At 38.9% G+C, this 26,671-nt stretch overlaps 1 protein-coding gene across 3 annotated transcripts in view; it reads right to left on the minus strand.

The window, feature by feature from the left end:
- Window positions 1–5,687: 5,687 nt before the first annotated feature.
- kank4 (KN motif and ankyrin repeat domains 4) overlaps window positions 5,688–26,671 on the minus strand; it is a 117,498-nt gene continuing 96,514 nt past the window's right edge. For all 3 annotated transcript variants that reach the window (XM_047375055.1, XM_047375054.1, XM_047375056.1), the window contains 6 exons: window positions 24,386–24,661; window positions 22,492–22,576; window positions 22,166–22,385; window positions 21,936–22,078; window positions 15,295–15,495; window positions 5,688–9,367 (listed from right to left, as the gene is read on the minus strand). In XM_047375055.1, coding sequence (XP_047231011.1) covers window positions 9,260–9,367; window positions 15,295–15,495; window positions 21,936–22,078; window positions 22,166–22,385; window positions 22,492–22,576; window positions 24,386–24,661 — 1,033 coding nt within the window. In that variant the 3' untranslated portion in view covers window positions 5,688–9,259. The remainder of the gene's footprint in view (window positions 9,368–15,294; window positions 15,496–21,935; window positions 22,079–22,165; window positions 22,386–22,491; window positions 22,577–24,385; window positions 24,662–26,671) is intronic.

Raw genomic sequence — 26,671 nt, forward strand, 5'->3', positions numbered from 1 at the left:
AGACTCTAACCTTGAAAACTGGCTCAGAGTTTATCAGTTCTTTCTTTCTAGGTGAAACGACTAAAGGAGCTACATCCATTAACATTTACCTTTCCTTCCTATAGAAAGGACTCCTGGATCAGTGGTTCTGTGTTCTCTTTGTGTCTCTGCTCTGATCTCTCAAACCCCCAGTTGGTCGTGGCAGATGGCCGCTCACACTGAGCCTGGTTCGGCTGGAGGTTTCGTCCTGTTAAAAGGGAGTTTTCCTCTCCGCTGTCGCTACATGCATGCTCAGTATGAGGGATTGCTGCAAAGTCAACGCCAGTGACTGTCCACTGTCACTACATGCTCATCCGGGAGGAGGGAATGCTGCAAGTCACTGACTGGATGCAATCTGCTGGGTTTCCTTAGACAGAAAAACTTTTTATCTAATTTGAATAAATAACTAACTCTGACTGCACTGTTCAATTGTTAGGATTAATTGGAATGTATGTACCTGACTTTGTGAAGTGCCATGAGACGATGTGTTGTGAATTGGTGCTATATAAATAAAACTGAATTGAACCATCCTCAACAACACTGTATCGGCCGTGGATCACTTCAGGTTCTTAGGAACCACCAACTCTGAGGACCTGAGATGGTCTTCACACATAGACACTGTTTGAAAGAAGGCCCAGCAGAGACTGTACTTCCTGAGGCAACTCAAGAACTTCAACCTTCCACAGGAGCTGTTGGTCATCTTCTACACTGCCATCATTCAGTCTGTCCTGTCTTCATCCATCTCAATGTGGTGTTGGAATTATGAATCTGAGAATATTATTTAATATTTAATTTTAATATTTTAATATTTTATCAAATAATATTTCGGTCTGTTAAGGGTTGTCCTGTGAATACCAGCCCAGTAAGGCGATGGTATTAGGACAAAATAGAAAGGTGTGCGACGAGCTCTGACATTATTGAACAGGAAAACTCCGCACATATATGGAATGAATTCACACAATTTCTTAAAATACAAGAATTTATTAACAAAAATAAGTCAACTCAAAGTCAAACATATTTCAATCAACAAACTCTTTACTATGCTAAAACAATCCAACTAAACTACCAAGCAGAATTAAAGAATAACGAAGACTAATGGGCTATGCACAATATAAACACGTTGATTAAAGATGATTGAAAACCATGACCAAAAGAGTGATGCAACATTACCATGCAATGTTTATGTTTGAGAACCAAGGATTATCTTGAAGAATCTGGAAGTGAAGTTAAGTTAGTCTTGGAACCAACTTAAGCAATAATCAGCAAACGTTTAGACAACCACTCACAATGCAAGATCAGATAAAATATTATTTTAATAAAATCATGTTTTAAATAATGATATACTGAATAAAACCAACATTCTGGATGACCATTTCTCAACAGTGTCTAATTAGCTGCTTTTATTTATTGAAATAATATTTGAATAAATATTATTAAGGGAGTATTTTGGAAAAGAGCCAAATCCTTCTGGAGAAATGGGGCTTAATGGTGTTTATTTAGTCATCAAATCTAGTATGATGTTCAGGGACTATTATTCACTAGCTTGAAAACTAACAACCTTTCTGTTAAATACTCTTTAGTAGCAAGCACGTGTTCTTACCGGTTAGCAGTTGAGCTAACAAAGAAGCTAATAGCTTAGCACCAGAATCAACACATACCTTTAAAATACCAGGGTTAATATAAGGGTTAAAATGCATAAGCGCGGACGGCGCGTTATGATCAATGTTCTGTTTAAAATCACACTTTAAATAAAGTTTGTCTTAACTTTAAAAACATACAAAGAACACAAACCGGCACGTGTGCTGCAGATAGCCTGCTAGCACTAAAATAGCCGAGTTTCACACAAACCAAACCTCATAAAATGAAAAACGTTTAGACCATTTCATCCTAACTGTTAATCTGCCCAAAACACTTGAACCGTGGTGAGGAAACGTTGTCCAAGGGCGAAGTTTGAAGAAAGTATCCACAGTCAACAAGCGGTTAGCTCAGTAGCTTCGCGGGAGGTTGAATGTGCGTTCGCTCTGAACAAAAGGGTTAGCTCCGGAGCTGTACCAGGGCGGCCCGTCCTGTCCACTCCTACTGGCTCGGAGAGAAAGTCAAGCAATGCTTGTACCTTAATTACCCCCGTTCATGAATGAAAATACCGGATACACAGACAGTATTTCATTCGTACTTATCTTTGCATATGATCGATGATCATATGACACTCTTGGATCCAGTTTGAAGAGTTTATGTCTTTTTGCCAGCAAAAGACATTAGCGCGCTGGGCCTCTCCTGACCAGTCCCTCTCGAAGGCCATGTGGAAAGAGGTCGGCTTGTTGGAGAGGGGGTGCTCTTATTCAGACAGTGGCATCATGGGAAGTCTGCTGCTACCCCCCTTTCCTCAGTTGCTGGAAGTCAGTTAAATGCAATTTATTTTGAAAGTTCCAGAAGAGTCCGTACCAGAGTTTAATGTTGAAATCCATGGCTGTGGGTCCCAACAGTGGTTTGGCTCATCCACAAAACAGGACAGGTGCAGACTGCAACGAATAATGGACTTATAATCTGTATAAGTCCATCCAGGACTTGTACAGGTCTAGGGTCAGGAAAAGAGCTGCTAAAATCTCTGCAGACCCCACACACCCTGCACATAAACTGTTCAGAGCTTTACCTTCAGGCCGCCGCTACAGAGCACTGTTCACTAAAACCAGCCGTCACAGAGACAGTTTCTTCCCCCAGGCTGTTTCTCTGTTGAACATTCAATAGAGTACCAAACAACAGCATACAGATGTTGCAAATGCACTTTTTTATTTATTTATATATGTGTATATTCTACATTGTAAATATTTATATTCTGGAATGCAAAAACAAAACCAAAGAGCAAAGTGTTCCGGAGTCAAATTCCTTGTTTGTATGTACGAACTTGGCAATAAAGCTGATTCTGATTCTGATTTACTAAGGATAAATTAATCATATCTAAAATGAGGCTGGTAATCAGAGGGAAAACTTCCTTAAATAATTTGGATGGGATTGGATCTAACATACAAGTTGAAGGTTTAGATGAAGCTAATATTTCTGATAACTCAGGAAGCTCCACAAGATCAAAGCAGTCCAAACACAAATCAGGTTCTACAGTTACTTCCAGTGTTGTCTCACTTGCTGAGGATGAAGTAATCATCTTCGGGAGTATGTCAAAGATTTTATTTTTAATAGAATCAATTTTATTTTGGAAGAATCCCATAAAGTCATGGCTGCTGAGAGCTAAGGGAATGGATGGCTCAACAGAGCTATGACTGTGTAAGTTTAGCAACTGTACTAAAGAGAAACCTAGGATTATTCTTGTTCTCTTCTATTAAAGAGAAATAAGCTGTTCTAGCTTGGTGAAGTGTCTTTTTATACAACAGTAGGCTATTTTTCCAGATTAAGTAGGAATCCTCTAGGTGTGTAGAGCGCCATTTTCTCTCCAATTTTCTAACATTGTGCTTTAAAGTACGCAGCTCTGAATTAAACCAGGGTGCCAGCCTCCTATGAATAATTACCTTCTTTTTCAAGGGAGCTGCATTGTCTAATGCACCACGCTATGATGAAGTAACACTATGAACAAAAGAATCAATTTGTGAAGGGGAAGAAACAAAATTATTAACCTCCACTCTGTTTTTCTGTGAAAATGAGGAAATCAAAAGTGGAACAGATTCTTTAAAGATTGTTACAGCATTATCTGATAATGATCTAGTATAATAAAATTTTCTTTCAAGTGTGGAGTACTCGGTTAAATTAAACTTAAAGGTTATTAAAAAATGGTCAGACAGGACAGGGTTATGAGAAAATATTGTTATGTCTCTACACTCAATGCCATATGTCAGCACAAGGTCCAGAGAATGAAGACAAAGGTGGGTAGGTTTGTTAATGTTTTGAGCAAAGCCAATTGAGTCTAAGATAGCATTAAACGCTGTATTTAGGCTACCACTTTCAGCATCAACATGAATGTTAAAATCCCCCACTATAATAACTTTATCTGTATTTAACACAAAAGGTCTGAAAACTGATCTAAAAATTGAGAGGAAGGGCCTGGTGGAAGGTACAAAACAACAAACAGAAGAGGTTTTAGTGCTTTGCAATTTGGATGAGGAAAACTAAGGATTAAATATTCAAAAGAGTTGTAGCTATTGATTGGTCTGGGACTAGTCAATAAATCGGACTGAAAGATGGTTGCTACTCCTCCTCCTCGCCCAGTATTTCGAGGAATGTGAAAATTTAAATAATTAGTAGGAGTTGACTCTTTTATAGTAACATAATCCTCTTGCTGCAGCCAGGTTTCTGTGAGGCAAAATAAATCAATCTGATTGTCACAAATCAGGTCACTAACTAGTAAAGTCTTTGAAGAGAGAGATCTTATGTTCCACTGTTTTTGTCTAGCAAATGGAGACAATTACAATAGAAACTATTTGTGATGTTTGTATATTAATCATATTTCACAATATAATTAAAATAAATGTCATAATTTGTTGTCATGATTTTCCCAAACATCTTATCATCCCTTTTCTAATTCCTACACAGGAAATATGTCCCCACAGCAGCTTTGTAAACCATAAAATGTACATTAAAAATTGGAAAACATTTACAACAACCTAATCTATGCTGCTCAGGGTACACTAGCCCAACTGAATAAACACATTTACTGTCACATCATTATAATGAAAACTCCCAATCTAATCTAGATTTCTTGAGCTGTTTGTCAAAGTGTCTCTAAAACCTTTTTATTAATTTTTGAACTTACAGATAAGGGAAATTCTGAATTAGCCTGCTTATTATTTTTACATTTCCCTACTGAACTGCTTGGTAAAATTAGTAAAAAAAAGCTTAGATAAAAGCTTAGAAAAAGTTTTTGTGTGAAGACGTTTGTATTTGTTTAGAAAAGTGATCCTACAGAATAAATAGAGGGTTATTTAGTAATTTACTCTGTAGCAGCTACATCACAGGTCAGAAGGCAGCATCTGTCTGGGGAGGGCAAGTTTAATGTTGCATTTGAAGCAAACACAGAAATCAAAGCTATTATTCTCTGATATACAGTATTTAAACCTAGTTACCAAATAATTTAGATGAAATTCTTGAAGAATTACCACCAGACATCTGTTTTTAATGTTAAGCTCAAACACATTTAGGATTTGGCAGCAGAACTTTGATCTGAAGCACACCCACAAGTCCACCTCCGGATAAAAAAAAAAAAAGTTTTGGAGAGGCCTAGTCAAAGACCAGAATTAAAACCAATTCAGGTGCTGTGAAGTGAACCTAATCAGGCAATTTATGCTCAAACACCCTATGATGTGGTGGAATTAAACCACTTTGGCAATGCAAACTGGGCCAAAATTCCTCCACTGCAATGTAAAACACACAAACCCTTGATGGCAGTTGTTGTCCCCAATTATTTTTTCACATAGGATGAGGTTTTGCGTTAGAATTGAAATAATGATCTGCAAACTGTTTTTTTTTTCTTTTGCATTTACACATAATATTGTGTGATATTAAAGTGTATTGAATGATCTGAAGCATTTAAGTGTGACAAAAATAAAAACAGGATAAATGGCGGAGGGAAGTACGTTTTCACAGCACTCTAAAACAGGAACTTGAATTAATGGAATCAGCCATGCCTTAAGAATAATGGCTTCAATAAAGACAGACAAAACATTAGATAACTTTTGAAATGTTTATTTATTTAGAAGTAGTTCTCTGGTCTGTTAGATACAAGCTTGTTCCACATTGAATATTACAGAAAAGTAAATATTTTTGACATTTGAATCTTGTCATATTTATGGACTCTCAGATTAATATTCAAACAAGGGAGACATTGCCCTCATAGCTCAAGTCTGCAGGAGATCACTTTTTGCTGTTTCCCTGCACATTTCCAAATTAGCATGATGAGCACACGGTAATCCACAACCTTACCAAGTCACACATGTTATCACAAACATTCAATCAGTAAACGTTAGGTGAAATAATCACAACCAAGTTTGCCTCAAGCACTATTACTTGAGTTTTTGTCTCCATGCATATATAATTTTGTTATATATGTATATATATATGGTAAAAATATAGCATTTAGAATAAATACCTCATATATTTGTAAGACTGTCAGACAATACTTGTTATATACTTTTCACAATACTTTATGTACATGTATTTGGCTGGATTAACAGAAGAAAACACACATGTTTATCCCCATGTGGAACAAATTTCAGGTCTTTGGTGATCAACCAGATGTGAAATTTTACAATATCTGGGTCACACTGGATTAAACATAAATTTCCATAAAGATGTGTAGGCACGGAAGACCAGACACTTCTCCCAGCACAGGTTAGACCATCCCTCAGCTGTGTAAAAGGAACTCATGTCTATATCTCTTGTTTTAACATGTAACTGTAGCACAGAGATTAATTAATGCTACATCAAAATGTGTGCTATTATTTAAACCATCTGTAAAAAGTTAAGTTTTATGTCTGAGTTTTATATATCGTCTTATAAATAGCATCTTCTATATTATAGTTAGATTCCCAGTTATGTGCCAAATCCTGATTTAGTTTATGTGGGATCGATGGGGTGAACACACTGCAAAAGAAAATTAGAATAGAAAAGAATATACTTTGGTAAAGTGTCAGGAAAGCAAATAAATTCATTAAAAAGGAAAATTAATAAAACTGGAATCAAATTTTAGAGATAAGTAGAGCCTAAATGTTGTTAACAGTTATGATAAAATTGTGCAAGAAATCCTCCGGTTTGATTAATTTCCTGAAGTCTTCCCTCAACACAAAGAAATGGATTTTATCATGCAGATTAGATTGTTACTCACAGGTATTACATTTTTTAACTTGAATGACAATCAATATTCTTTGACTTGTACTTCTATTGACACTTGCAAATGGATTTACCCCAAAATAAATCAGATTTAACCAGGTCCCAAATATAGATCAATCCACGTTTATTGGCACTGGTTTTAGGGAAAAATGGTTTATGAAAAAATAGTTGGTGCCCTGTGATGGACCTCTCCAAAATGTACACACCTTTCCAGCATTGACTGCTGGTGATAGGCACAAGCTCCATCTCGACAAGGAAGAATTAAGCAGTTCTAGAAAATTGATGTATGGATAAAAATTATTGGTGCCACAATTATGTGCAGTTTGCTATATTCTACTGTGACCTTAACGGAAACCAAATGCTTTATTCAGATCAGAATGATATTGATATTTTTGGCAACATACGCTCCATGTGGATGCAGCAAGAAACAAAAGATGAATATGTGGAAAAGCACTACATGCCCACTGCTAAGTATAGTAGAGTATTTATGATGCTGTGGGCATGAACTCTTTGGAATACCAGGACATTAACTGTAAACATTTGGTGACCTCTACCAGAACACTGAAAATGGGCCAGTATCAGGTCTTTCATCGGGGCAATGATTTAGAAGATATAGCAGATTCAAGACAGACATTGTTAATCAGGTAGTAAATTAACCTTCTTTCATCACCATCTCCATCTTGTATAGATTATTAGTCAAAGATTCCTCTCCCTGTGTGCTCCAATCTTGTGAATTGTTATAGGAAATGGCTAAGTGCTATCTAGGTGGACAAAGGGGACTGTAGAAAGTATTACCAGCAAAAGTTCCAGAATTTATTTTATAGCTTTGCGCACATTTTTATCAGGAAGGGGACTGGTGTGTTGTTTAAATATTTGCTGAATTATTTTATCTTATCCCCTTTGATCGTGTAAACATCCTTTAATGTTTGACATTTGTTGTGGTCTTTGTGGAAGTAATGTTTCATTGAAAACATTTCTTTAGACCACACTCCTGCAATGAACTCCATTAGAAAAGACTCCTCAGAGGAACATCTGTTATCCTGGAAAATAAAACCTCAGCTCTAAAATAATAACAGTTATCCAATTAAGGCTAGACCATTGTTCCACCACCTGCATGATTTATGACTGACAATGTAATATTTTTTATTGCTTCTTATTGCAAACAAAACTCCCTGCTGAGGATTTTAATTTGTCAGGTGTGTTTTTCTAAGTCTTGGATACGAGAACCTGATGAACAAAGTTGCACAATTTATAGACTCCTTCATCACCTGCGTTAATTAAAAGTCTCTAGATATAGATATATTTGGAATAAAGTCCCTATCTAGAATGATGCAAAGTCTTTTGCTGACAGTTCAGGTTAATCTTGTCATCCATGCAGGGTTAGTTAAACTTGCTACACTTTCCTTTCTCTTGGAATGTGTCACAGCCAGCCCAACATTCATTGTGCATTCTGCATGTGTTGCATACATGATTCGATTCCAAACAAATACTTTTTTTTTTTTTTTCATGGATGACAACAGAGAGCTCATGATCACAAACAGTATTACAACATACTGGTGTGTGGTACTATATTTAAAACAGCCGGTAGGGAGAGTAACTGAATTAGCATGCAGCTCAGTACAATCTCTTGACTTGACTTTTTCCAGCCTCAATATATTGTTAGAAAAAATACTGAAATTCATTTAGACTAAACCATTTGTTTTTCAATAACTCACAAATGATGATCACTCAGGAACCACGTGAAAAACATGACCACTGTGGAGAAATGATTCATTATTTGACGTCTTCTTTTATAATTCCTGGATATATAGATTCCTCTGGAGTTGAGTAGATGCATATTTACTGTACACATAGATAATAAAAAAGGTGCAGTAGAAAATACAGTCTCTGTATGATCATAATCTATTAGAATAACATTCTATATATATTACACTCTTAATAATGGCTTATGTCCAAATATGAAAAACAAACAATGTCAATGTCATTAAAGAAAATAGAAATAACGTTATACTTTATATATTTAAAAGGTAGATCATGTGCTTAGTATTTTGCTTTAAGAGTTAGTTTATATTAAGATGCAGCAGTTTAGAGGTTTCCTCCATTTTTTTCCATTCTTACCCTGTGCCCTGCTTAATCTGCTGTTGGTTGCAATTTGTTGCTACAGCAATGTCTGATTTTCAATTTGATGAACCCTCATTAATCATTTCATCAGCATAAACCCCACAGGACATTATAGCCGAGGCATAAAAGAAACGCTCCATTTCCAGAGGTCCAAAAGGCAGATCCATGCTTATCTTATATGGCGTCATATACAGTATTTAGTTTAGCCTTTTTTCCCTTCAGTTTGTAGGAAGAGGATCATGGAAATAGAGGCAGTTGTTGACCTGGAATGGTTTGGAAAACTGTGTAGAACTCAGAGGAAGTCTGCAGCAGATGTAGGCTCCGATGCATGGGATTTTAGAAGATCAATGATGTCTTGTTGAGCAGCTGCTTCTGCCACCGACAGGGCTGTTTGACCATTCTGGGGAAAAAAATGAAGATGCAATGTGGGCTTAATATGACATGTTGCAGTGGCCTGTGTAATCCTTACAGTGGCAGTGTTGTGCTAGTTTATGCACAGCAGCTCCAGGAATAATTCCCCTGCCCAGATTAGAACATGAGAGCAGTCTCTTATAAAGCCTTTACAATTCTAGTCTATTTTAATGCTTAATACCAGCCAAGATTTACAGAAACAGAATGAATCATAGTCTCATAAACTAACCTATGAAAAAGAATGCTGACTGTATATTAAACATTTTCAACAAAAATTAAAGAGATTGGAATATACTGAAATTGTTATTCGCCTAAAAGATTCTGAGCAAAAACTTACAAAAAGTGGTTTAAAAATAAATACCTTTTTGACCGTTTTTCTTTTCATGTTTACATAAAGATCAGATACTGACATAATCTGCAAACTAAATTGACAATAAATTATGACGCACATTTTTAAAGCACAATCTATTCAGACATTGTGGTAAACAAGGTAACGCACTCTCTAATATAAAAACTGCAACATTAAAACCAAATATTTTATTTAAATTCATACTAAAATGTTAAATACATCTCAGATTTAGGATATGATTCTGTCCATCACAAGAAAACAATTAAATAAATAAAGCAGCTGTTGTGCTAATAATGCAGATACAAAACAAACGTCTGTATATTCAGTCAAACAGCTTTCGGAAATGGAGGGTGGGGTGACGAAAAGCAATAGTGACTATATTCAAGAGAATCAAATCCAAACAATATTGCATTTTTTAATAAGCAGCAATCCTACTAAAAGTGTATTTGACTGTATTTTGTATGTTATATAAAAATAACTGCGTAAATCAGATTGCCAGTTATTCCTGTTTACATTCAAGCTATCATTAGCAATGCAGCACAGCTAACTGCAGCAGAAGGCTAGAAAAGTAGCATCGTAAAACTCACATAACCCAATCCTGTAATAGTAGTGTAATACATTTTTTACATTTTTAACACTTTGCACCCATTTCAGCAGATATTTACTACTTAGTTGACCTCTAATACCCAATTTTCATGGGCTCTGCTCCACTCCACTCGGCTTGTTTTGCGACCATGGCTTTACCAGCCCAGTATTGGCTTTCTTGGTACCTGCTTGTCAGCAGGTCCCATTGGGGCTGAAATGTGCTGTTCATTGATTGGCCATGTCAGTGGCATGGGAAAGTGTTCACCAAGGTAGCAGAGAGAATAACAACCTACAGATTTTACCGCACACAGCAGTGCCAGGGAAAGCTCAAATAACCCACAAGCGACTACAAAAATATGAAGAACCACAATGGCCGGAGTGGGTCAAACCGAAAGCCTTGGTGGTGGTTGGAAATAACCGCTGGAGGACATGGTGTGCGGCACAGAGTGTTTATTTGTCTTCGCATGTTTGTACTTGAAACGTAGCTCATGTTTGGTAGGCTCACACCGAAGCCATAACTCCAGTCGTCAGTGAATCAATGGAAACACAACAGCTTTCGTGCGGATTGGAGCTGTATGGTGGTGGAGCCATGAATGGAAAACAGGCATAGGTAGATACAGAGCAAACATCTGCATCAAATATCTGTCCAAAGTGGGGCTCTGGTGAAAGTAGCTCCAGACCCCCCCCCCCCCATTAAAAACAAAGCAACTTTGAAGAAATCTTAGTTTAAATATTTTTAGCTTATTAATTGGCAATTAGTAACCACTAAGTTGCTGTTGTACTCTTTATATAGAAATATTGCAAACATCGGCATCACCAATTAAATCTGTGGGAAATGGGAGGTGGGGTTTCACATTCCCCAGGACTTCACTTAACAAAAAGTTACACCTAAAACTAGAGCAACAGCAAAATCATTTAGAATGTTTTAATTAGTGGACATCCTGCTACAAATATCTGTGGCACTGTTTAAATAAAATGTCCAATACTTTCTGTTTTGCTAAAATGTACCCATTGCATTGCAGCACACCTAGTTGCTGCAAGAACTTAGACATGCTGTAGTTTAAAACTCTAATGAGACAATGTTTCAGTTGTAGCTGAAACAATTATAAACCGTTTATTTATTTTTGCCATTTTGCTATAGAATTGAGCGCAATAAATATTGTAGTATTGTACAGTTTCTGCAGTAGTTTTCAACATTGCTATTATTGAGTAAGTTGCATTATTATAGGCAATTACTAACCACCAACTATCACTGTGAAGTATTTATTTAGATACAGGGCAAACATTTGTATGTTCTTGGTGGGAAAGGTAAGTTGACAAGGTTTCCAACCCACCTTGTGGTAGCTGAAAATAATAGCAATTTTACTCAACTAATAAAATAAAACAATAATATTCTAAACAATGTATTTTTTCATAGATCCTACTACTTACTGTGTAAAAAACATCAGAGACCAAATCTCTACTTTTTTCTGCTTATGCGAAAGCTTCCATTAGCACTACATTAGCTAGCTGCTATAAGAAGTACAAAAAGTAGATGTTTAAGACTCCCATAAGCTGTTGCTTCAAATGTAGCCAACTTGTTTATGATTCATTTATTGCTTTTTGACATATAGCAGCCTTTTAGGCAGATAACTATTACGGCATGCACAATATTATTAAGGATATTGCTTTACAACTGGCAGTTAATAGACACTATGATAAAGGTTGCCCTCACAATGACTCATGGTCTGCCAGCATTCATGGCATGTGTACGTTTCTAAAATGTAAAACCATAGAAATTAGAGTTGCCTGCTGCTAGGATTAGTTTTGTAGATTGTGTATGCAAAATCTGCCAAAATCCCGCTGTAAAAAAAAAAAGAAAAGTACTATTTTTGTGGGCATGTTGTCAAGAATTCACATCATGTTCCACTTGCAATTTAGAACAAATGAGAAAGCTTATTATGAGTCCATGACCTTGTGGTTAATGGTCTCCATAACCTGCCACTAAGAGAACAAACCTCTCCAAACACAAGTACTTGGAAACCCATCTTTTTATACTAGGAGAGGTGTTGTGTACTTGACACCGAGACATCAATCAAAACTAATAGAGTAGTAAATTTCCACAGATGACACCACAGACAGTGTTTTGTGATAATATGTGTATCTTTCTCGATCTATCAGGCAGCGAGTCATGGCAAGTTATTCCTCTAATCAAAGGCTAGATATTAGTTGATATAACAAATGAGAGCAGACGAAACTGTATGCTGAGAAAAAAGTCAACCATAGGGGAAATAGTTGCCTCATTCCAGGGCAAATATTCTCTATTTCACATTGTGTTGGGCTATGAAACTGATTTAAATTCATGTAGTGTAATTCAAAATGATTAGACCAGCTTGACCAGAGTGGAGTGGAGGACACTTCATGTTTGTTTCAACTACCACAAAATACAATTTGTGCTCCCATGATGTTATGCAGCAAAAACTTTAAAGGTGGTACATATTTGGATTGTAGGAGGACGTAAAGGTAGAACTTCATGTATTTTTGATTTTCTAAAGTATACAGTTTATTTTATTATTTCTTATGAGGTTCCAGCCTACAACAAAATTAATCTCAGGATGCTCGAGAGAAACAAATGACTTAGAAAAAACTCTGAACTTGGCACCAAACACAGAGAAGTCCAATACCCAATAAGAAACCTGGATGTGTGTGAGTCAAACAGAAGGACTGGTGTGATCAGTAATTTAATAAAAAATGAAAATAATTAATGTTGAAGTCAAGGAGTGAACTAAATTATACTAAAAGCTAATTCATGCTTCATGTATAAGTACATCATGGTGGAAAATACAAGTGAATTAATTTTGAGACCACCGCCTAGTCTGTCGCTGCACTGTATTTTATAAGTGAAACATTTCATGTCCCTGAGCTATGTTGCTCTCCATTTCCTTTCTGTACCAAGTATGACACGCGTCACTGCACCCACACTGGCCTTACAGTGGCGGTGTAGGAATCTTTGGGTGGTACATAGGCTTATTTTGTCTTTAATTTCTGCATATGTAAAGAACTGCATTTGTAAAGACGGACAACCTTATTCATGCAGCAATCTACTGATGCATGAATACCTTTACATTTTACATTTAAATACTTTTTTGACAATATAAAACTACATTCTTTTTTCTAGATTCAGTTGTTAGACTTTATTTATGGTAGTCACTGTTTACAATATTGGGCTAAAACCTAATTCTAACTTAGCAGCCTACTCTAAAAATGCACTGTCTTTACATTTGCAATAAAATGCTCTAAAATGCACTATGGAAATTAGTGTCACTGGGTATTATAAAGCTTTAAAGTCCCAATTGATGATTCAGATTTCTTTTTAAAAATGATCCTATAAAAATACATACAAACTTATTTCTAGCCTTTCTGCAATAAGGGGCCGTTAATTCTATATATTAGGAGCTGAGATGTCACTCTAAAACAGTGTTTCACAATGATTTTAAATCAAAGTCAAAAAGACGAGATTTTTTTTCCAACAAATTATATTAGAGGTTAGTGCCTAGCTAGTGCCTAGCTTTACTAACATATGCACATTTTTTATTAGTACCTACTCTACTCAACACATTTCAGGTCAGGTCTGGTCGGGTCGGCTCAAGACAGTTTGGTTCGTTTTTCATTACAACTGAGAACCATACTCAATGTGGCTGGGATCGTCAATGGCAAGGCGGCCCCACTGTCCGAAAAAGTAACGTGATGTGATTTGTAGTGACACAAACACAACAACAGCCTTAACTGCTGCCCAGTCTATGGCTGTTGTCAGATCCGGAGTGAAAGAAGAGAGCCAGAGAATGCTGCGGGACGCAAGACGAAACACAACAAGACGAATACGTACAGGAGAAGAGGGAAGTTATTTTTAGAGTGGACTGCTAAGTTAGAAATAGGTTTTAGCCCACAGTGGTTATATACACAATACGTCCAGTGTACAACAATTTAATGGTTGAAGATATTAGTTATAATAATAGTTATTAAAATATACTGTGACTAGTGACGCCACCCCCTACCTAATTAGTGCCCGACAGTCTTCTGAGTTTGCGTTTTCAGCACAGGTCGGCTTGCAAGGAAGCGCAAGGAGGCAGGGACCAGTTTCACGTAACTGTTACTTATGGAAAAGCCGAAAAAGCATGTAGAGCCATTCTGAACAGTGCTAAGTAGGCACTAGTGGAAAAGGGGTTATACAGGTTATTCCCTTGAGAATGTAGACCCTTATGTTAGCACTGAAATTTCCTTAAGGCTTCCAACGTTCCCAAATCCAGCATGTTCTATAACAAACAGATTTTGAAAGCTCAAAAGGATAAAACTGATCAAATTTGGTGTTAATTTTAATCTTCTGCTCAAAGTCTTGCTCCCACCCAGCCTACAGGAACACGTCTCAACAGGTCATAGAGAAGACTTTTTCCTGTTAAAATGATTCTTACATATCCTTGCTTCCCCTGACTTGATATTTTAAACCCCTCACTAATACTGAAATTAGTTAATTCTGAGTCTTCTTTCACACCAAGTGTCCACACCAAAGACTGCTGTTAGTGAAACCTGGTAGTGCTTATGTGTGGTGAGTTCACTGATTGAAAAAAAATCAGATTTTTACATTTCTGACCTGCTGGTCACCAGTCAGGACCAGCCAGATAGAAAACTGGCCAATTCTGTCACTCAGCAAATGTCTAGGTGCATCTTTAGTTAGCCTTGGTTATGTTCAGACAATAAACAGGTCATGAGACATTCAAGGAGTTAGTGATTGTTACAAGATAAAAAAAATAGCAAGTTGATTGTATTGTTATTGTGGATTTGTTCAACTACCTTATTAGAAATCATGACATGTTAGCTGTGGTCATAAATCTGTTATTCTGGTATTTTGTTGTTCAGAAGCAAAAGTGTTTTGAATCCACTACTCTAAACTGTCTCACAATGGTCCTGTTTACAGCATATTTTAGACTTACAACATGACAGGGTACCTTATCTGTGAGCCCTATATCACAGCGACCTGTCTCCAGCAGCAAACTAGCAATGTGCGTGTGTCCGTGCTCGGAAGCACACATCAGGGCACTAGATCCCTCGCTGTCCTGGGCATTCACATCCGCACCGCAGCTCAGGAGCAGCTTCACCATGGCAACGCGGCCATGGCTCACTGCGAGCATTAGAGCAGTCTGGCCAGCCTGAAGAAAGACAAGAATAGAGAAAAAGCGGCAGATTAGAATTAGAAGTTAACAGAGGGCAGATACAAAAGTAAGACATGGAGATGGGTATGGAGTCTGCAAAGCTGAGTAAACATGAAGAAGGGAATACAATGAGAAGTACAAGAGAGCAATTAATAGCCACATTTCTTTTTGAGAATTCAGTTCAACAGATGAGAACATTGCAAATAAAAAAGCAAAAAAATATATCAATTATTTATCCATTGTATATACAAGCTTATCCTTGCAGTCTCAGAAGAGATAGTGCCTACCTCCAGGAGTCACTGGGCCGGAGACATGGTACATGTCCTGGAAGGTTGCCAGTCTGTCCCAAGGCAACACAAAGACACACAGGACAAACAACAATACATACATGCACTGACTTCTAGGAGCAGTTTAGAGAGACTAATTAAATCATTGATCATGTTTTTGACGTGTGGAAGGAAGTCGGAGCACCCAGAGAGAACCCAGGAGTACATGCACACCCCTTGCAGAAAGGATTTGAAGTAAGGACCTTCCTGCTGCAAGGCAATTCAAGTCAAGTCAAAAGTACTAATTAATCCCAAAGGGAAATTAAATGTTGTTGTAGCTCATTTATGCCTTGTAGATGCTGAAGGATCTCCTGTAGTGGTCTGTCTTACAGCAGACACTCTGTTGTTGTACAACAGTCTCATTAAGAGGATGGTCGGGGTTCTCCATAATGTTAATTTTAAGAAGAGTCCTTCTTCGCACAATGACCTCCAGAGGTTCCAGAGGAATCCCTAGAACAGAGCCAGCCTTTTTTATAAGCTTGCTGACCTGTTTTAAGTCCCTGGCTCTGATGCTGCTACCCCTAGAGAGGAAGGCAGAAGAGATCACACTCTCCACAACAGACTTATAGAAGATATGCAGCATCTTGTTGCAAACACCGAAGGTCCTAAGCTTCCGCAAGAAGTACAGCCTGATCTGTCCCTTCCTGTAGACAGATTCACAATTGCATCTCCACTGCAGTCTGTTGTCCAGGTGAAGACCAAGGTATTTGGAAATGGTTTAATCCCTGTTTCTCTTGAAATCTACTATCATATTCTTTGTTTTATTCATGTTCAAGATTAGATGATTGTTCTACACTATGCCAGAAAGTGGTCCACCAGCTTCCACCAGCTTCTTGTCCATCTCTGATGCATTCTACGACTGCCAAATCATCAGGGTATTTCTGCAGATGTCAGGAGTCTGTTTGTTCTGGAAGTCTGAGATGTAGAGAGTGAAAAGGAATGGTGAAAGCACAGTCTCCTGATGTACTCATGTGGTGCAGACTACCTGGTTAGACACACAACCCTTCAGTCTCTCAAACTGTGGTCTGTTTGTCAGATAATCTTTGATCCAGATGATTATTGAGGCCTCCACCTGAGTCTTGTGGAGATTTTGACAAAGTAGATCAGGCTGTATTGTGTTAAATGCACTGGTTAAGTAAAATAGCATGATCCTCATAGTGCTGCCTGCTTTGTCTAGATGACAGTGGATTTGTTGAAGAAGGTATATGATGCCATCTTCAACTCCAACTCCAGGGCGATAAGCAAACTGAAGAGGGTCCTGATGGGTCCTCATTGTTTGCTTACTCAGGTGGGCCAACAGGAGTCTCTCTAGGACCTTCATGATGGGGGATGTCAGGGCAACAGGTCTATAGTCACTGATGGGTGAGTTTTCTTTGATACCGAAACAAAACATGAGGTCTTCCGCAACACCGGAACCCTCTACTGGCCCAGGCAAAAGTTGAAGAGGTGCTGCAGAATCTCACAGAGTTGCTCTGCACAGACTTTCAGGACACCATTTGGACCTGCAGCTGTATTCAGGTTCAATCTCTCCAGCAGCCACTTCACCTGACTTCTTGAGACACACTGGTGGAAGGGGGAGGCAAAGGGAGCATCAGCATCTTCTGATCTGGTTGAAGGAAAACATGTAAAAGCAGAATGGTCCATGTCTGAGGCGGAAGATAAAACTTTTGAGGTGTGACAGTAAAGCTGTAAGTCAAAGGAGGGTAGGATGTCTGATTGGCTGTGGGAAGGAAAGCATGATGCTGAGCTTGTTTCTGAACTAAACCTATTGAAATGATGTGTTTAGTTCATTGACTCTGTCCAGACATCCATCTGTCCGATCTTCCTCTTGCTTGAAGCCTGTGATCTTCTTTATCCCTGTCCACACATCTCTGATATTGTTTTGCTGGAGCTTGCTCTCCAGCTTCTTCTTGTACACCTCCTTGCTGTCTCTTATCTTGACTTTAAGTTGCTTCTGTATACTCCTCATTAATTCCCTGTCTCCCTCTCTGAAGGCTCTTATTTTCTTGTTAAGCAGGTCCTTCAGGTCACTGGTGATCCAGGGTTTGTTACTGGGGAAGCATCAAACCTTTCTGGTGGGGATGGTGTTATCCACACAGAAGGCCATATACAGTACTGTGAGAAAATGGTCACAGGAAGCTGAAGAAGCTCTGCGAGGTTGCTATGAGGCTACAGACTGGGACGCCCTGTGCCAACATGGAGAGGACATCAATGTCATGACTGAGTGTAGAACCAACTATAGTACACACCAAAAGTTTGGACACACCTTCTCATTCAAAGAGTTGTCTTTGTTTTCATGACTATGAATATTGTAGCTTCACACTGAAGGCATCAAAACTATGAATTAACACATGTGGAATTATATACTGAACAAAAAAGTGTGAAACAACTGGAAATATGTCTTATATTCTAGGTTCTTCAAAGTAGCCACCTTTTGCTTTGATTACTGCTACACACACTCTTGGCATTCTGTTGATGAGCTTCAAGAGGTAGTCACCTGAAATGGTTTTCACTTCACAGGTGTGCCCTGTCAGGTTTAATAAGTGGGATTTCAAGCCTTATAAATGGGGTTGGGACCATCAGTTGTGTTGTGCAGGAGGTGGATACAGTACACAGCTGATAGTCCTACTGAATAGACTGTTAGAATTTGTATTATGGCAAGAAAAAAGGAGCTATGTCAGGATCTGGGTTTGTGTTTTTGTGCTTGCTACATGTGCTCATTCTCAGGTGGTGCTGGAGCTCTCAGGTGTGCTGGGTGACAGGTGCGACTTATTCCACTGATTGCCAGGAGGAGTACTTAAGCAGGAGGCTGCCAGCACTTCAATGCGAGAGTGTTTTTGCCACAGTGGTACAAACTCTAGCACCACTCCAAGTTATGCTTCATACTTCGACCTCGTTTAACTCTCAGTGACATAGATCCAAAGCCTAAGCTTTGTCTATAGTTTTCTGGACTACGTTTCTGAAAGTTACTCTGGACGATCAAGCCTGTCTTCGTTCTAAGGATTCCTACCCTGTGATCTACCTTCGTTTGGATTCGCATCAAGCTGGCAGCTTCCTGTCCTCTTCGTCTCCTGAGCCAAGCCACAAGCGTACCCTGTCCACCCGCCAACGTAAGCCACCGCACATCGAACTTGTTTACTGTAACTTGAGCTCCACAGAACAGCACCAAGTGAACTCTCTATGGGTATACCTGCTTAAGACCTGGATCCTGAATCTCATTCCCCCTGGCGACCTGACCACCATAACTCAGTAAGCCGATTTCAGTATCAAAATAACTATTAGCTCTTAGTTTCGTTTTTCCCTCCATTATCCGTACTCATCCATTCTCTTCACTTCTCTCCTTGCAGTGAGATATTTCGTCCGTTTTGTTGCTGACTATATCTTCAATAAGCAATCTTTATTTTACTTCCTCCTCCTGAGTGTTCTCTGTATGTGGGTCCGAGCTATTTCGAACATAATGACAAGCTAAGTAAAGAAAAACGAGTAGCCATCATTACTTTAAGAAATGAAGGTCAGTCAGTCCGAACAATTGGGAAAACTTTGAAAGTGTCCCCAAGTGCAGTCGCAAAAACCATCAAGCGCTACAAAGAAACTGGCTCACATGAGGACCGCCCCAGGAAAGGAAGACCAAGAGTCACCTCTGCTGCGGACGATAAGTTCATCCGAGTCACCAGCCTCAGAAATTGCAGGTTAACAGCAGCTCAGATTAGAGAACAGGTCAATGCCACACAGAGTTCTAGCAACAGACACATCTCTAGAACAACTGTTAAGAGGAGACTGTGTGAATCAGGCCTTCATGGTAAAATACCTACTAGGAAACCACTGCTGAGGACAGGCAACAAGCAGAAGAGACTTGTTTGGGCTAAAGAACACAAGGAATGGACATTAGACCAGTGGAAATCTGTGCTTTGGTCTGATGAGTCCAAGTTTGAGATCTTTGGTTCCAACCACCGTGTCTTTGTGCGGCGCAGAAGATGTGAACGGATGGACTACATGCCTGGTTCCCACCGTGAAGCATGGAGGAGGAGGTGTGATGATGTGCGGGTGCTTTGTTGGTGACACTGTTGGGGATTTATTCAAAATTGAAGGCATACTGAACCAGCATGGCTACCACAGCATCTTGCAGCAGCATGCTATTCCATCCGGTTTGCATTTAGTTGGACCATCATTTATTTTTCAACAGGACAATGACCCCAAACACACCTCCAGGCTGTGTAAGGGCTATTTGACCAAGAAGGAGGGTGATGGGGTGCTGCGCCAGATGACCTGGCCTCCACAGTCACCGGACCTGAACCCAATCGAGATAGTTTGGGGTGAGCTGGACCGCAGAGTGAAGGCAAAAGGGCCAACAAGTGCTAAGCATCTCTGGGAACTCCTTCAAGACTGTTGGAAAACCATTTCAGGTGACTACCTCTTGAAGCTCACCAACAGAATGCCAAGAGTGTGCGGAGCAGTAATCAAAGCAAAAGGTGGCTACTTTGAAGAACCTAGAATATAAGACATATTTTCAGTTGTTTCACACTTTTTTGTTCAGTATATAATTCCACATGTGTTAATTCATAGTTTTGATGCCTTCAGTGTGAAGCTACAATATTCATAGTCATGAAAACAAAGACAACTTTTTGAATGAGAAGGTGTGTCCAAACCTTTGGTGTGTACTGTAGTTGGTTCTACACTCAGTCATGACATTGATGTCCTCTCCATGTTGGCACAGGGCGTCCCAATCTGTAGCCTCAAAGCAACCTCGCAGAGCTTCTTCAGCTTCCTGTGACCATTTTCTCACAGTTCTCTTTATTACAGGTTGCCCCTAAACAAGAGGGTTATATTTGCTGCAGAGAAACACAAGACTGTGATCTGAGTTTCCAAGAGGAGGTGTTTCTTTAGATATGTACAAATTCTTGACATTTGCACATTTGCACAAAATAACCCTGGCAAACTCTCTCGGTCAATAATATAGACAAAAACGTACTGCTAACAGTTTAATATCTGGGCTGCAGGGACGAAACTTCACTGTAACATGTCCTGAAATATACCATGTGTTGTTCGAAAGTACTGCAAGTCCATCTCCTCTTTAAATCTCTGTCTGCTTCTAAGGTCAGAAAGCCTGGCAGAGAGACACAGGAGTCAGGGATATGATGCTGCAGCCATGTCTCAGTGAAACACATAATACTCCATTCTCAGTACAATGGGTTCTTGGAGGGGCTTGAAGTTCATCCACCTTGTTTCGCATTGATCTCACATTGCCCATCCTAATCAAAGGAAGAGATTGTTTGAACTTCCGTCTTCTCTCTCTTCTCTTTGCTCCTGCTTAGCATCCATGGCACCTCCTCTTCAACTCATTGTGGATTTGGGGTCATAGTTGAGGTATTATTTGAGCTTATGAGATGTAAATCAGCTGCCCCCAGTTGCCATGGTTAAATTTAATAAAAGTCCAATAGTAAAAATGTATTAGCAAAAAAACCTTCAGCTGCACAACATCTAACACCAGAGGGAACAACTGTCCAAAAAACTAACCAACCTTCTCCACCAAGGGAGGAACTCGAGTTTTAAAAATAATACATGAGAATAAACAACAGAGCTACTCCAACATGCTGCCATGCTGAACAGTGCGATTCTAGACAGTGCTAACAAATACACCACCATGTAGCCCTATGTATGACTTATTTTATCTGAAAATGTTTGAGAAACCTTTAACCTTAGGCCTTCTTGTGCAGCAATAACTTAAGTCACATGTTTTTAATACATGTCTATTATTCCTGCAAAGTAGGCTCTTGTATTTTTACTTTACAGGTGATCATTTGCATTTGCATTACACCTTTATACAAAGGGCTCTGACCTGTAGAAACCTTCCATTTTCTTTTAGGATACACAAAAAAAACTGGAAGAAAACCCAAAACAACTTAACTTAACGTATTCCTAGAAAGCCACCAACTTACAAAACAAATGTTTGATAAAAACTCCTAATACGTTTGAAGGATTTAGCTCAATACCTATACAAGTTCTTAAAAAACAACAGTTTTAGATAATGGAAACTTCTAGATAACAATATATATATTTTTTTATTTTTTGACAGACCACGCATCCCTTAAAGCATATGCTGCACTCTGTTACCTGTCTGGAGCGTGCATTGACATCGCCAAGTTTTAGCAGCTGCTCGGCCACCTCTAGATCATCAGGGCTTTCAGCAGCCGTCAGGGCAGCCAGCATCACTGGAGTATAGCCCGCCTTATTCACATTGTCTGTTTCACAAAGACCTAAAAGAATGCATTGACACTTAATTACAAGCCAGTCTATTTTGAATTCCGCTGTCAGCGCAGGCAGGTGTGTAGGGCTCAACTCACCGGTGTCCAGCAGCAGCTTGACCACAGAGAAGTTAGAATGCGACACACTGTAGTGGAGAGCCATATTTCCATTGCCGTCAGTCAAGTTAACAACATATGGCAGCAGAGTGGGGGTGGTCAGTCCCACTTGTCTCAGGTATAATCTGACTGTATCTGCCTGGGAGTCTTTCTGACTGGAGACCCTGAACCACTCCTGATAGAGCACCACTAACACCTGACGCTGCGGAGAGATATTTAAAAATCACCTGTGTATAAATGCTTTATAATCTGATATAAAGAACAAAATACATACCAAACTCTGTAAGTATAGCAAAAGAATACCCTACCATTTCTTTATCTGGAGATGAAACCTCTTCCATGCGATCCTTTACATACATGCAGGCATCAATGAATCCTTTGTCAACTTTCTCCCTATAAAACACATTACACATTGAAGAATACCTCTGAAAAAAACTGTTCTTTCCTGCTGTTTTCTAATGAGCATATTTCCATGGTGTCCAACATGGCTACTGCCTGTTAAAGTTTCATTGTTTTTTATTGAGTAATTTCAGTTGGAAATAAAATTTGAAAATAAAAGAAAGCTGATACTCAGCTACAGTACCTGGAAAAAGTCCTTATACACCTTGCACTTCTCCTCATTTTGTCACATCACAAACTTAATAATACTAATGCATTTAATTTAAATTGAAATACTAAGAATCAGAAAATAAAAAAAATTAAAATGTACATTAAAATTGGAGACTTCAAAGAAAGTTAACACAATGAAAAGATATTTGTCAGAATGAGAAATATCAGTTTAAAATATAAGTATGGAGGGGAGATTTAAACATGTCCAGCAAGTCAATGTTATGGATGTCAGGTTGGAGGGAGTTCCAGAGTCAGGGGGCAGAGAGGCTGAAGGTTCTGTACCCCATGGTGAACATGCGAGCTAGAGGAACACTGAAGCTGATGGTTGATGAAGATCTGAGAGTCTGGCTGGGTCTGTGACTGTCAGGGAGGTCAGTGACATATATCATATCTCACTGACCTCCATATATCATCTAGAACCAGTCTGACTATTCTCTTCTGACCTGACGGCAACAAAGCATTTTTCCACACAACTGTCTCGGACTGGGTAGAGTTGGCTGTGGGAAGATCGTCAGCTCAGTCTCTTTACTCTTATCAGCTAAAATTAAAAATCAGTGATGAGTCTTTTGAGTTATTTATCATCATTCATCAGTTGTTCATTCATCATTCATAATTTTCTGCAAGAAAAACTTCTTTCCCGTTATTTTTGTGGATGTTTGATAAATAGCTTCTTCAGTGCTGATGATTACCAGGCGCTCATCACCATGAGCTCCCATTGCTGGTTTGGTTCCAGAAGTGTGCCCTGGTCTTCGCTTGTTGTTGTGGTCTGTCTCTCATCAAGAGCCTTAACCATCAGTGGAGGCAGTTTGGGCATCTGCTTAGGGTACTGTTTGGGGTTTTCCTGTTACGTCCTGCTTGGGGACTTTGCGGCACACCCTGATTCTGCTGGAGAGACCATATATTCTTCTGGCCTGGGGATGCTTTGGGATTCACCACAATGAGCTAACGAGGGATGTCTGGCTTTTCCTCCCAGACCTGTTTCTCCCTCAACAAAATCTCGGATAAGTGAAATGCACAGATGAATTAAATTTCCTGGTATTTAGCTCCCGGTATCAATCTTCCTATCAACTTTGACCAGCTAACCTGTCCCTGCTGACTTAATGCATTTCCCAAGCATTATGCTGCAACATTAATGTTTTACTGTAGTCATGATATGCTCAGGGAGATGTGCACCCTAAACAGTGTTTTCCATGTAAGCCATAAAAAGCTTGATTTTGGTCTAATCTCCCCAGACCACCCTCCTTCACATGTTTGCTGTGTTCCCTACAAGACTTGTGGCAAACTTTAAACTGTGTTATGGCTTTATTTTAACAGTAGATATTGTAAAAAAACCAAAAAACAAATGTATAACTTTCTTTCCAATTAACTATTATACACTATACCTTTGGCCTGACACAAAATCCCAACAAAATGCATTAAAATTTACAGATACAACATTATAAAATGTGAAAAAGTTTAAGGGGTGTGAATACTTTAAACTCACCGTACATTAATGTCTGTGTTGTTTATCTCTGTTATTATACTTGTGAAAAAAAGCATTCAGTAAAACTTTGCTTAACAGGTAGAAAGATCTAGAGCTCATGTTTGTCTCACCTCTCTGCCTCTTCCTCCTGCAGGAGCTCGTGGCCAGTTTCTAAATCCAATAGGCCCCTCTCAACCTCTTTCTCTTCACCCACAGCACCTCCCTCTTCAGCAACAGCAGCACCAGGAGCAACAGCAGCCTCAGCATCTGCCCTCTGGATCTCTGCGGCTTCCTCTGACTCCTTGTCTGTTTCTTTCTCTACCACGACTTCAGATGTGTCTTCATCCTCCACTTCTACTCTTGACTTTTCATCTCCACTGGAGTCCTCGCTGGATGTAGTCTCGTAGCTAAAAGAGGAAACATGAAAGGTTACTAATGCTGAAAGAGGTTTGATCAAGTTTTACTTCAAAAGTGAGAAAATTGTGAATCCATATATAAATACATAGAAATCTACTTCAGACTTTATATCAGTAACAGGATGTGTGGCGTTTCGATAAATATGAAGGCAGCCACATCAAAAGTACTGCTAAATTAGATTAAGCCTAAAGACTAACCAATTATCCATAATCAGAAGAATGTTTACCTTTGTAGCCTTGGCCCCAACATCATACAACATCCCTGATATAATTAACTATATACATAATTATCCATAGAAATGTTTGTGTGAACTCATATGCAACCTCAAACAAACACCTCCTTGTTCCATGAGGCAAGGCTCCCCATTTAAAGCTCAGGTGGACACTGGTGGGTGTGTGTGAGTGTGATCACTGGCATGTTTCATGAAGGCACCACTGTGAGGGCAGTGATCAGATAAGTCTTACGATGAATGCCAATGATTCATGCTTATTTGAACACACATACACAGCAATAAGAGGCGTTCGTGGGACCACAGCATTCCCTGGATTCCTAAGGAGCGCAAGACAGAGCAAAGATTGTCCAGATGATCCCAGGAGATGGAATACAAACAGCAGCCCACCTCCTGGTGTGGGGAGAAGTCTCAAGATTGTCTGACCTGTTTGTCTCATTATCAGCAACATCTGCTCAACTTTATTTGTAGCTGAACTGTAATGTTTAGATATACATGCACTGTAAAGAATAAGGATGGGCTCATTCAAAGCTCATTAAAGTTATCTGTGATTGTTTTGTTATGAGTTGTTCTTTGCACTTACCATGAAAATGCATTATTCATGAGAGCAACTAACACCTGGAGTATGTCTGCCGACCAGTTTGGAAGGAACTGAACTTACATAAAAACAATCTAAAACAACATGGCAGAGGAGAGCAGGTCATAAAACGTAGAAGCTCAGGAATGTAAGAGCAGGAATGCAGGAGTTAAATAAATTTAGTCACAGCAGCTATTTCCTTAACATGCAAGACATAATACCTCTCAGGAATTTCAGACATAAAAGAAAGCCCTGAGAAGTGCACTTATCTGGGATTAGATGTCAGTGCAAAGCATGGATAGTGCACAGATGTATTTTCCTATTAAGAGTGGATATCAGTTTGATATAGGTGTACAAGTGAGAAAGGATAAGAGGTCTAAAAAAAATAACATTTTGTTCAGAATAATTATTTTATCTTTTTTTACTTTTGAATGTGTTAAACACTTTATAAAGTAACACATGGGGGTATATTGACGTATTCCATTAGGAAACTTAATATACACTCACAAGCCACTTTATTATGTACTCAATTGCTTGATAACACAAATAGCAACTTAACCATTCACATGGCACAAACTAGATGTGGTCAAAATGCATTGCTAAAGTTCAAACCAAACATAAGAATGGAGAAGAAAGAGGATTTCAGTGACTCTGAATGTGGCATGATTGTTGGTTTCGGAAATCCTGGTCTGAGTATTTCAGAAACTCCTGATTTGCTGATATTAACAGACACAAACATCTCCCGGGTTTACAGAGAACAGACCGAAACAAATAAAACATCCAATGAGTGGCAGGTGTGTGACTGAAAATGCCTTGTTGGTGTCAGAGGTCAACGGAGAATGGCAGGCTGGTCCAAGATGATAGAAAGACCGCAGTTGTTCAAATATACACTTGTTACAACCAAGGAAGGCAGAATACTATCTCTGAATGTACAACACATTGAACCTTGAGGAAGACAGCAAATCATCTGAAACTGGTTTGTTCAACAAATGTTTACTGCACTCCAATGGTCTCCCTACACAGATCTCAAACCGAGAGGGCGTCTTTGTGATATTGTGGTGAAATGATTCACATATGCAGCTGACAAATCTGCTGCAGCCACAGGATGCATAATATAGACAAAAACTAAGTGTGTGTGACACCTTGTTGAATGTATGCTGCAAATAATTAGTGCAGTTGTAAAGACAAATGGGG

This window comes from Girardinichthys multiradiatus, chromosome 9, assembly GCF_021462225.1.
Source record: "Girardinichthys multiradiatus isolate DD_20200921_A chromosome 9, DD_fGirMul_XY1, whole genome shotgun sequence".
NCBI lineage: Eukaryota > Metazoa > Chordata > Actinopteri > Cyprinodontiformes > Goodeidae > Girardinichthys > Girardinichthys multiradiatus.